Here is a 13,099-nt window from a genome sequence, read left to right as displayed (position 1 = left end):
TTACTTCACATAAAACACACCATTTTATCTCTCTGTAAAAACACACACACTCATTCAGTGAGGCTGAAAAACAACCTACATGCATGGCTTTCAATGAACTTATCGTGTTCCACTGGACCCACAATCCTTGCAAATCGCCTCATTGTTTCATAAAGGTCTTGAACCTCTTTAGGATAACGCCGTTCCATTACTACAGAGAAAGTAAAACAAAACCATGTCATGGAGAATGTAAGGATTCCCAAGTTGGTTGCATTTCCACCCGTCACAAGTAAAATGGTAGGACATTATTCCTGACCTCGCATGACTAATTTACCCATGACAGGAAGCAAACAGGAAAGCTAAGAATGCAAAATACTAATCATAATAACAGCATCGCAGCGCCACCATAGGGAGGTTATCACTGGAGATCAACTCCATTACTGAGCACTACTGACCTCCCCCACCTCCAGTCTTTTATCTGCACAGAGCCAAGAACTGCTACAGTAATGGAAAAAGACAGCTAAAGGTAGAGCTTGCATTCTTAGAAACAATGTTTGCCAAAATTTCTGGTATTAATACCCACAGGAAAACTAGAAAACTGCAGCCACAAAAACCTATCTAAAGGACACACATTAACCTGGAAAAGTATGTATTCTCTTGCATGCCCCTTGTGAAATCTCCCTATCTACACATACTCAGGTGAGGTATATATTTCTTCATTGCCTATAGGGATCACTTAGTCTTTCTCCAGACCAAATTAACGAGTATGACTTAATTTACTAATGAAGTTATATTTTGACAACTATCATGCAGGTAAATATACATCCAGCAGAGCTGGGGACAGCAACTCTGGGGATCTCTTTTGACCAAACCTCTAACTAAAAGAGGAATATTTACAAAGAAGATGAGGAGTAAAACCACTCAACAACCAGTAAGTTGATGTGGCCAGGAACTCTTCAATTGCTTTTCAGTGATTTCAACCATATCAGTAGTAAGTAGGTCAGTTCTGTCTACATTGTGTGTGTGTGTGTGTGTGTGTGTGTGTGTGTTTGTGTGGTGCACGGCAAGCACTCTACCAACTGAGCTATATCCCCAGCCCAGTTCTGTCTACTCTTGGAGTAAAGATAGTCTTTCACATATGACAGTAATTTAAATTAAGCCCTTATTTTAGATGAATTTCTTCACTTGGAGGAGACATTCTTATCTACAAATTTCAGGAGCTGATTTTAATTTTTTTTCTTTTGGGCAGTACTGGGTATTGAACCCAGGGCTTCAAGCTTGCTAGGCAAGCACTCTACCATGGAGCTACAGCCCCAGTCCTTGTACCTTATTAATTTTTATCTTAGGACAAGGTCTCACTACATTCCCCAGGCTGTCCTCAAACTTGCAGTTCTCCAGCCTCAGCTTCCCAAGCAGCTAGGATTATAGGTATACACCACCCCTGGCCCACGAACTAATGTGATAAACAGATATAGACTGATTATTTTCAGTACCAAAACCAAACCAAACCAAAACAAACAAACAAAAACAGAAAACCAACTCATAACAGAGATAACAACAAATAATCTGAAATAAAATTTAAAATAAATTTTTTTGTTTCAGTACTGGGATTGAACCCAGGCTTCACCACAGCTAGGCAAATGCTCTACCACTGAGTATAAAGCCCTTTATATTTTATTTTAGAATAGTTCTTTTTTTGTGTGTTCCTGCTATCTCAGTTTTCCAAGTAGCTGGGATTACAGTTGTGTACCACTATGTCCAGCTGGAGTTAAAATTTTAAGTTTTAAAGGGACAAGAACCTTACCCACTATATTAAGGTCACTTGTATATTCAATGTAACAACTGGATATCTCTGAAACCACAAAGCACATGCTACTTCTAAATGCTCAGAGTCAGAGCTTCCCCTGTGCCCCATTCCTGGAAAAACTACAGTTAACAGAATAATAAATCCAAACTAAGTGATCAGTTAAAAATTGAATTTATGAATAATAGTCAAAACTTAACTGATCTATATGGAAAACCAGGAATTCAGATAGAGGAACTCATTACTGTGTCTACCAGAACATGGACAATTACTGTCTACAGAAAGAATATGGGAAATCTGATCCTGAATTATTTTTGGAAATCCACAGGTCTTGATTTGGGGGGTTGGGGATTGAACCAGAGGCACCTGACCATTAAGCTACATCCCAAGATGTTTTTATTTTTCATTTTAAGATAGGGTCTCTCTAAGTTGTTTAGGGCCTTGCTAAGTTGCTGGGGCTGGCTTCAAATTTGGGATTCCCCTGCCCTGGCCTCCCAAGCTGCTGGGATTACAAGCTTATGCCACCACACACTATTGCAAATCCATAGGTCTTGATGAGGATGGGGTTAAATAAGCAATCTAATACTGCTAGAAGGGATATAAATTGATATAACCATCTTTTGGAAAGCAATCTGGCAACATGCACCAAGATTTTTTTTTTAATTTTTAGTTACAGATGGACACAATACCTTTATCTTATTTATTTTTATGTGGTGCTGATGATTGAACCCAGTGCCTCACATGTGTGAGGCAAGTGCTCTACCACTGAGCTACAACACCAGACCAAGAATTTTTAATGATTCTATTTTGTGACCTATTAATTCCACTTCCAGGAATCTACCTTTAAAAATATCCCAAATAGGATTGAGGAAACTAGCTCAGTGGCAGAGTCCTGGATTGGATCCCTAGCAGTGCAAAAAAACAGAAAACAAAAAACAAACAAACAAACAAAAAACCCAAAAAAACAAAACAAAACAAAAAACATTCAACATTCTTAAATAGAGCCAGACACAGTGGCACATGCCTATAAAACCAGTGCCTCAGGAGGTTGAGGCAGAAGGACTGTTAAGTGAGAGGACAGCATCAGGAACTTGACAAGACTGTCTGAAAATAAAGAGGCTGGGGATGCAGCTCAGAGGTACAGCGCCCCTGGAGTTCAACCCCTGGCTCAAAAAAAACAAAAAACACCTAAACAGAGAACATTTAAGTTCATCATAGCATTACTTATGTAATGATTTAAAAAACCTGAAAACAAGCTAAATATTTAGAAATAAGTGATTAAACACACAACTACAGTACTTTATATACAACATATTCTGACTATGTAAAGTGACATCTTAAAACACCACAATAACTTGAAAAAGGTATGAAGTACCAAAATAAAGAGCATAAAATGTTAACATTCTCATGACCGTGACCATATTTTAAAAAAATTACATATAATTTATTTAGATTGAAAATGTACTCAGCCTATCTGGCTGACTTGACCCCTACAGTGCTATAGTGTCCAAGAGACACCAGTTAAAAGATTCTACCAACCAAGACTTACAAAAAAGGAGTATTATGACACACAGCCATTATAAACATTTTATATGAACACTACAATTATTATTATGAAAGTATTATTATTTCCTGAATAGACTACATTGTAGAAACAAACTAATGGGGCTTTTTCTGCTCAGCTTAGGTTCCTCCTTATTTAAAACAGTAAAGTCTAAGTTAGCAATTCATTTAAAAAATCTTTGTTTAGTATCATCATCACACAATGTTAAATATCATTTTTGTCCACCACCATGCAAAATGAAAGCATCACTTTCTGTTGATGTTTCTATAAAAATAATTTTATAACCTGAAGATAAAGGTTATTTTATGTTTAACAAATTGTTTTAAAACATGATAAATCTAGAAAATGATCCATTATTATTCATGCTGTAATTACTACACTAATTTAAAAATTCTTATGTTAATGTTATTGACTATAAATTACTAGTTCTTTATTATCTCTATTGATCAAAACTGCTTTAAAGACTTGTATGTTTCTTTTGATGCTAGGGATTGGATCCAGGGACTTGCACATGCTAGGCAAGTATTCTACCACCAAGCTACGCACCCAGCCCTGTATCAGAATTTTTAAAATCTTCCTAGGTGATGCTAACATGCAACTTGAATTAAGAATTACTGCTATAAATGATTTGTTATAATTATTTGTTAAATGATGTGTTAAAGCTATTTAGTAGTATTAAAAGAAATTAGAAAAAATAGCTAACACTTACATTGAAACTTTCTAAGGTTGATTAATCCATGATCTCTTATAATTCTAGAATAAAAAAACCATAATAATCTCTATTAGAATAAATTTCGCATTTAATATTTTTCATATTCACCTTTTATTAGACATCCTAAACACTCTGAGGTGGAATATGGAGGTTGAAAGAAGTCTTTCCCCACAAAATGCTCAGTCACTGAATCACCAACACAATTTTAGGCTCTCAAGCATCACATATTTTCCCTCTTCTTGGGCGTTAGAGACTCTAAAAAGCTATTTGCTAAATGAATGAATCACTTAACCCGTCACAAATACTGAAAAATATGTGTCTATTATTTAAGATGAACAAAAGGAAATCTGTGTCCACATCATACAATTAATCTATTCAGCTTGTGGAAATGATAATTGAGAACAGTCATTTCAGGGAAACCTGCTAACCATAAAAGGGCAACATGATCACACATTCAACATTCACAACTGTGCATTCATACAACACTTTGAAGCTATTTGAAATAAATATATAATGCGCATGTTTAATGGAAGGGCATCATAAAACGTAAGCTCTAACAGCAACTCAACAATTGAGTTCTTCAATACTCTCTAGGTCTAATTATGTGTTTTAAGCAAAGGAGAATTTAAGGAAACCACACAGGGTTAGGTGTCTAGAACCTTTATTTAAACCAGAAGAATTCATGACTAGCAGTGAAACATCTCATGGAAGCAGCTGGGTAAGCTTCTTCAGCACTTCTTGGAAGCTGACTCCAGACAGGCAGAGTAAACTTCACTTTAGATCACATCTGGTCTCTCAGGAGTTTCTCCAACTCACATTTTTATTGCTGATGGAACTATGTTTATACTTATACACATATACCTGCATACTCACACCCTCTGCAGATCCCTCTCTGAACTGGTAAATCTCTGTATCCAACAAGTATTTGGGATCCATAATTTCTATGTCTGAATGTGTGTGTGTGTGTGTGTGTGTGTGCGTGTGTGTGTTTGAATATGTTTTTGCAGGGGTAGATACTAAACCCATGGCCTTGTACATGCTGAGTATGTACTCTATCACTGAGATACAGTCCCAGCCCTTGAATGATATTTCTATATCTATATATATAGCTACACACAAACACAGATATGAGTTTGTATGTGTATATAAACACACACATATATATTTTTTGGTTACCAGGGATTGAATTCAGGATGCTTAAGCCATGAGTCACATTCCCAGCACTATATATTTTATTTAGAGATGGTCTCACTAAGTTGCTGAGACTGGCTTTGAACTCATGATCCTCCTGCCTTAGCCACTTCAGTTACAGGCATGTGCCACCATGCCTGGCCTGAATATATATTTTTGACCCACTGTGAAGGGAAGGAATAACCAGGGTGCCTGAAACTTGTTCAGAACTTCTTTTTCATCCTTTTAAATGAAAGACTTCTCATAAAGTTATAGTAGTTAGAAAAAGAGTATTAAAAAGAGTGCAATGGCTAGGCACACTGGCACACGCATGTAATCCCAGAGGTGCAGGAGGCTGAGGTAGGAAGATCATGAGTTCAGAGCCAGCTTCAATAACAGCAAGGTGCTAAGCAACTCAGTGAGACCCTATCTCTAAACAAAACACAAAATAGGGGTGGGGGTGTGGCTCAGTGGTTGAGTGCCCCTGAGTTCAATCCCCAGTACCTCCCCCCACAAAAAAATTAATGACTAAACTTTGAATTTATCTTTTGTTCCTTTTTTCCAACGAGCTTAAAACTCTGTATCCACATCATTCATCTTTCATCATTACATCAACAAAGGAAGGAAGAGGTAAAAATAAAACAGATATTATCCCCATCTGACGGATAAAAAATTGAGGCTCAAGGGGAATAAATGTCTTCTCCAAGGTCACAATATGAGCTACAGTGGAACATTCTTATAGACTACATGCAATCAACAAACAGTCCAAAGATGAAGGAAGAGAGGATGGTTTTCTGTACTTACTTTTTTCGTCTCTGTCTCTCCTTTAACCTCGAATGATAGATATCTACCACAGCCATCTTCAGAGCTATAAATAAGTGTGTGTATATAATACATTAAAATTCTATAAATAAAGCTCAGTAAAAAATAAATCTTCTACCCAAACTGTGAACCTTAAATTTCTAACAATTCCCTACTAACTAGTTTGTAAATATGTCCACTGGAAGCATAAAAATATCCTAGTATACTGAAATTCTCTCAGTAAATTACAATGAAGTTCTTTTTCCCTATGTATTTAGTGTATGGCAGTACTCTGTAGACTACAATTTCTCCTTTCTACTACTTTTGCTACGTGCAGTGGTACATGCCTATAATACCAGCTACTCAGGAGGCTAAGGTAGGGGGAACACAAGTTTGAGGCCAGCCTCAAAAACTTAGCAAGACTGTACCTCAAAATAAAAAAAAGGGGGGGCTAGGGAGGCAGCTCAGTGGCAGAGTACCACTGGGTTCAATCCCTAGTACCATGCACAAAAATACATACATACCTCTTTTGGACATTTGCTATGTATATTACTACATACAGTGAAATGTTGGAACTATGGTAGTATATGGGTTAGAAATTACATCAATAAGAATATAGTCTTGGGAACTACACAAATGCTAGGCAAGTGTCTACCACTAAGTTACATCCCCAGTCCAAATTGAATACTGACTGATTGTAGTTGTAACTGCACAGAACTAAGCTCAAGAGACAATGTCAAAACAAGACCAACATGCAACACAATTTCCCAGAGTAGCAGCAACTATTTAGGGTGTCAGCGTTCTGCATTCTGTAATGAAAAGATACATTAAGTAGCCCAATCACAGTGAATCTTCACATAATGTACATCCACAAGACTGGGATCCTAATTAGAATAAGACATATTTCATGTTTGTATATATATGTCAAAATATACTCTACTGTCGTGTGTAACTAAAAAGACAGCCTAATCAATTTAAAAGCCATGCCCTGCTTGGTTGCCCATTTCCCAATCCTCTCCTGCCTTTAGCATCATGTTAAATAAGAAGAAAAAAGGAGTTGATAGGGAAAGTTTTAATCAATACAGTAGTTCCATTTTTTTCTTTCCCTGTCCACTTTTTTTCTTCTGTTTTCATTTCTCTTTTCACTTTATTCTTATACTTCTATGGTTCCAAGTACCATCAAACTACATGCTCTTAAACTCAGAATCTATTTTAAGCTCTAGAGCCTACTGGATACTTCTACTCACATGGCCTTTAATGGCAAATTTGCATTCTCCCCCTTGCCCATCTTCTTACCTTGGTTGTCCAAGACAAAAATCAACATGGACTCTTCCTTCCACCTCTCTTCATATGTAGTCAGTCTTATCTAAATATTTCTTTCTCTCAAATTCACTTCTTCATCCTTAATCCCATGCCTTAGCTCAGGTCTCTTGTCTCCTGCCATCCTGATGCCATCTTATAGGAGAAGCATTATGGTACTTTGTTCCTGCCTTATTTCAACTCACCCCCTCCAAATGGTGCCAGAGTAAATTTATAGCACAATGCAATGGTGCAATTCCCCTGCTTGTAATTCTCCAGGGGCTACCCATCCACTTTAAGAGTTCAAACTCTTACATATTATACAAGGCCTTTTATTGTCTCAATACTGCCTATCTTTCCCAGTCTTGTTTCCTACCACTCCCTCATAGGCCCTAAACACCATGCACACAAAACGACCAGGTCAAGATCACAAGGCTGCTGAGTACAGATCAGGGATCTAGACAGGACAGCCTGGTTCCAAGGCTTTAAGTAGGAAAAAAGAAATTGCCTCAACGTGTTTACTGTTAATGGGTTTACTCTCTCCACATGAATTTCATATTCTAGCTCTGGCTTGACTGAAAATAAAAAATATATTTACAAAAAAAAAAAAAAAAAAAAAACTTGAGAAGCAAAAAAATTCCCATAGGCTGTTTATAAACAGAAGACCTCTAGGCTTAAAAAAAATGAAGATCAATTAACAACTCCTAAAGAAATTATGAGTACTGTACAAAGTTACATTAAACCATTTATCTCATCTATGGATTCTGAAAGCAGCTTAAGATTTAATGATTTTTCAGAAGATTCTGGAACTACATTAATTATTTTATGTTTCCTTAAGGTTTGTGTAAATTGAGAGTTTGGTGTTTTTCATTTTTATTACTGAATGTATTCACAGAAGAAAGGCCCTAGAGCATAAAATGACTTGTCACATGTCCTTTGAAAAACTAAAACACATTATCCAAATACTAAGAATATAATTTCTAAAAAGATAGCAGCCTTTGTGGCAAAGAATTTGGCTGTGTATGAGAATCACTTCATACATAGCAAGCTTCATTCCAAATTATAGCCTAGAGCCTCTGGAACACTGATAACTCAAACAACGATATAATCTCATACTCCTCCAAAGAGTACAGAAATCCAAGTTCAAGTTCAGCTGGTGGTGGTGGGGGATGAGTTATATTCTATGAGAATAAGTTTTAAACATTGTTTTTAAACAAAACATGTGGAATACTAAGTCAGATCTGCTCTAGCTAGACCTCTTACTCTAGTCGCAGCTACCTTGCCTAGTGGAAGTCCCTGAGTAGTCCTTCATCAAACAGTTTGAAACCCACAGTTCTCTTAGAATTAGGCTTTAGATAGGGGGGAAAAAAGAGCAGGAGACTAATCAAGAGAATAGCACACAATGGCTTATAAGAAACACCAATTTCTTTTATTATGTGAAAATGAACAAAAGTTGTTAAGCAAATACAGTTCTGAAGGGCTATCAACATGGTAACCCTGGCAAGATAAAATAAATAAATTCTGGATAATCCATAATAATATTTTACTGTGCATCTTGCTGCTACCTGCCCTGCAGATATTCTTAGATTAGAAAGTTCAATACCAAAATCTTACATGCTGTGCATTGAGGGAATGTGCTATATATAAATGTAACTTCAATCACTGAAAGATGTCCAGGAATACTTGTATCCAGGTCATTCTCCTGTGGGTCTGAGATAAAACAATTTTTTTAAATTCTAAAAAAATAACCTAAATCTTAGCAGGATAATCTGGAGATATGAGAAAATGAAATATTTTTCAAAGTTTAAGTATAAAAAAAAATGAGCTATCATGGGTTCTTTTTCTTTGTTTCTAACAAATCCAAAGATTTAAACCACATTGGTTCATTTTTCCTTATAAGTGCCAACAAATGAAAAATTCAATATTATCAAACTTAAGATTTAAGGTAATGATTTTCAAACTCTTTCTACAAATGACATCTTTCTTTTTTTTTCTTTTTCTTTCCTTTTTTTTTTTTTTTTTTTGAGACAGGGTCAGGCTAAGTTGACCAAGTTGGCCACAAATTTATGAGCCTCCTGCCTCAGTCTCCTGAGTAGCTGGACAGGCATGCACCACCACACCAAGGCCAAAGGACATCTTTCTTGATTATAGGGTTGTTCCATAAAAAAACTCCTGATACCATAGAATGCCTGTCCTATGTTCTACCTGTTTTACAAAATAATTGCTGTTGAATGGAGACGCAGTTTGTATGGTGCATGGCAGAAGAGGGAAGACATGAAGTGTCTCTCACACACATATAATGAAATACAAATTTTATAGTAGACTTTATTTCTTACTAGAAGGAAGAACTGGGAAGTCAACAATTGAAGGCAGAAGGAAAACAAACATAGAATTACCTAAACTACCCTGAGAACATCTCGTGTTTTAGGCTCTTTACATGCCTTATTTGTCTGCTCAGTAAGATAAATTCAAAAGAAAAGAAATGTCTTGAAGATTCAGTGGGAATTACTGCTAATTTTGATAAAACATTTCTGTAACTCTTCTAAGACACTAACTTTACCATATTACTTCCTGAGATCTGTGTGGGAATGACTTAATTAAAAAAAAAAAAAAAAAAGTGACTACATTACCAAAAACAAACAAACAAAAAAAAACTATAGATAAATATAGATAAATACTGCCAATGATTAGTTCTACTGCTTGATCACATCAGTAGTTTAAACTTGCTCAACTGGCTTTAGAAGACAAAAGGTGGGAAAGAACACATAGAGACAAATGGGAAGGAAACTGGAATTCTCCCAGAGAAAAACTCATATTTGAAATTCTCTTTTTATAAAGCACGCTCAGATAACAGCAACTGATTTCAAAATCTTGGCTACATGAATAATCCAGAGAGGACCTCTCAGCACAGTAGGCAGAATAGAAACAAGAAAGCAAACTAAGAATGAGAATCAGTGATTTGTTCACATTCGCTTAAAGTGACTGGAAGCTCCAATACAAGCTGGCAAACAAAAACCAAAGATCATTAAACATGAACAAACCAAAACCACCCATAACCTATCCACTGATAGAAGGCCTCTGAAATCTCAGCTTTGGGGGAAGAAGAGTCTCCCTGTGATTACACTGGGGAATGATAAAGTTTCCCAACGGCTGGCCTTAAAATATTTCAAGAAGTGGGCAGAAGACAGAGGCAGCTCCTTCCCACTGCAATATATTTCTAACATTGTTCAAAATAGCTGGCAACATGTTTCTGTTTTCTTGACAGAAGGCACTTACTGCTTGCTTGGCAAGAAAATCAACTCCGAGGCTTTAACTGCAGGGAGGCCAATCAAAACCCTTACTGCAACCACATAAGCACAAACCTGTGACTCAGGTATTCCCCAGATGCAAAGCTTTTAAATAAAAGTCATTATCCTCTATGCTTTTAGCCAAGATGCACACAAATAATTCTGTGAGGGGAAGAAGTCTATGTGACCTACTGATTAAAGTCAGAAACTAGAAAACCTTAGATAAATTACTTAACTTCTTGGAACATTTCTCTGATTGTAAAATGGGACAATATCTATTCCTACGTCTCAAGAATGCAGTAAAGCCATAGAAGATAACAAACAAGAAACTTCATGAAAAAGAAATAGCAACAAAAATTCAAGAATGTAAAAAGACAGTGGATATTATACAGTATTAAGAACACAGATTCTGGAGATGTCTCTGCCACTTGCCAGTTGTATATGCAAATTACTTTCCATGCTTCAATTTCCTCATCTATAAAATGGGAATAATAATAACTCAACTAATGGTTTTTCTGGTTTGTTTCTGTAGTACTGGGGATTGAAACCAGGGCCCTCCACATACTGAGCTATCTTCCAGCACTTTTCTTTTCTTTTTATTTTTTTGTTAAAAGCTTTACGGTCATATATAGCACTTGGATTCAGCCCAACAAACTCTATGTGCATGGACAGCACTTTTATTTTATTTTGAAACAGGGACTCACTAAACTTCTGAGGTTGGCCTCGAACTTGAAATCTTCCTGACTCAGGCTTCAAGTAGCTGGGGTTACAGGCATGTACTACCCACACCTGGCTCAATGGGATTTTATGAGGATTAAATGACTTCATACATGTGAAGGACTTAAAATGGTGCCTGGCAAACAAAAGTACTACAAATATTGGCTGTTATTATTAATAATATTTTTTTAAATATTTTTAGTCGTAGATGGACATGCTATCTTTATTTTATTTTTATATGCTATCTTTATTTTATTTTTTTATACGGTGCTGAGAATCAAACCCAGTACCTCACATATATGCGAGGCAAGGGCTCTACCACTAAGCCAGAACCCCAGCCCTATTATTAATAATCTTTATGCTTAAAATGTCTTATGCAGAAACCCATCTAGATCACTTAAATAAAGGGCACTGCCAAACAGGTGAATGCACATGGAAACCAAGTTGGATCTTCAATCTATGAACGTTAAAGGATCTAACAGTCAAGAATATGGGCCAAAGAAATACAATCTGAAAAAGGAAAGAGGTACCATGCCTGGAAGAGAAACCTTAATGAAATAAACTTTCCAAATAGAGGAAGTGTAAACTGTACTAATGTGTAACCCTGTGTTGAAAACACAGACCCAACACATAAGAGAAGTTCATAATGCTTCTAGGTTGCCTGGATTGTGAGACAACAACAACCAGAAGGATGCTGAACTCATAGTTTAGGAACACTGAGAAACTCGAGGGAAGAGTAGTACACAGATTTAGGAGATTTTCACAAGTGAAAGGAGATGGGGAAAGAAATGTCAGCAAGGCAGAACTATACTAAGCATCTGTACTGAGCTTCCCACAACATACATGAGACATAAGAGTTCCAAGTTATGAGTCTTCTGCATCTCTTTCTGAACCAATAATTTATGCTATGTCAATAAAATAGGAGAAGATGACATTTAGGGATTTCAGAACTTCCTTGATACAACTTCATCTTTCTGGACCCATTCTGAAAGCCTTCTGTGATAGTTGGAATGCCAATTAATTATTCCTCCATTGTATCCCCGGCCTCTGTTATGGACTATGCAAGCCAACTTAAGCCAAGTTCCAGAAACCAAAGCAAAAGCCTTCAGGTAAGGAAAATGGCTCCATGGCATCAGTCGACAGTCTAGATGGGTTCTTTATATTAAAACAAAAAAAACAAAACAAAAAAAACCATCCACTCTGCTTCCTTCTACTACTTACAAGTGAGGGAACATAAAAGGAATGTTAATGTTCAGTAATTTTAAAAGTATAATGGTATAATGGAATGGTAATAACATCAACCTGAATTGTGTACCATCTTTCATTGGACACATTTACATTATGACTAACCAGTGTCACCCCTTCTTTACTGGCAGAAGACACAGAAAAAAACATCAAGCAAGACTCCAAGCCCTTGCCCAGTATTACAGTAACTCGGAAACAAGCCTGAGGTTGATTCAGTGACCTCATTTTCACTACATCTGTGCCCCTTTCTCTGTGCCAGGCTCACTTAATAACTCCTCATGGCTTCCTGAGTCTCCTTGGGTTCCTAGTCTCTTTTCTGAGAGAGACTGCTCAAGGCAACATGCCCCAAACATGGGTCATTCTGCTAGATTAGCTACCTAAGAACACAGAGTCATACACAAAGCATCTCTGTGGTACCACCATCAAGGCATCCCTTTGACTTCCAGTCCTGCCAAACCTCTTTAAAATGTTATCTTTTTAAAAGCACCTATCTAGCCAGGCTTGGTGGCTCATTCCTCTAA

The 13,099-nt window shown here is 36.7% G+C and overlaps 1 protein-coding gene across 5 annotated transcripts in view; it reads right to left on the bottom strand.

Annotated features, from left to right (window-relative positions):
- Tada2a (transcriptional adaptor 2A) overlaps positions 1–13,099 on the bottom strand; it is a 46,619-nt gene that overhangs the window by 10,858 nt on the left and 22,662 nt on the right. For 4 of the 5 annotated variants that reach the window (XR_007107755.1, XM_047545539.1, XM_047545541.1 and 1 more), the window contains exons 9-11: positions 6,034–6,097; positions 4,057–4,100; positions 80–190 (exon numbers count right to left, since the gene is read on the bottom strand). Coding sequence is in view for 4 of the 5 variants with exons in the window: in XM_047545539.1 (XP_047401495.1) it covers positions 80–190; positions 4,057–4,100; positions 6,034–6,097 (219 nt within the window). In the remaining variant the exon portion in view is untranslated. The remainder of the gene's footprint in view (positions 1–79; positions 191–4,056; positions 4,101–6,033; positions 6,098–13,099) is intronic. The other variant, XM_047545542.1, reaches the window with a different exon arrangement.

This window comes from Sciurus carolinensis, chromosome 3 (genome assembly GCF_902686445.1).
Source record: "Sciurus carolinensis chromosome 3, mSciCar1.2, whole genome shotgun sequence".
Lineage (NCBI taxonomy): Eukaryota > Metazoa > Chordata > Mammalia > Rodentia > Sciuridae > Sciurus > Sciurus carolinensis.
This window is presented reverse-complemented; position numbering and strand designations above follow the sequence as displayed.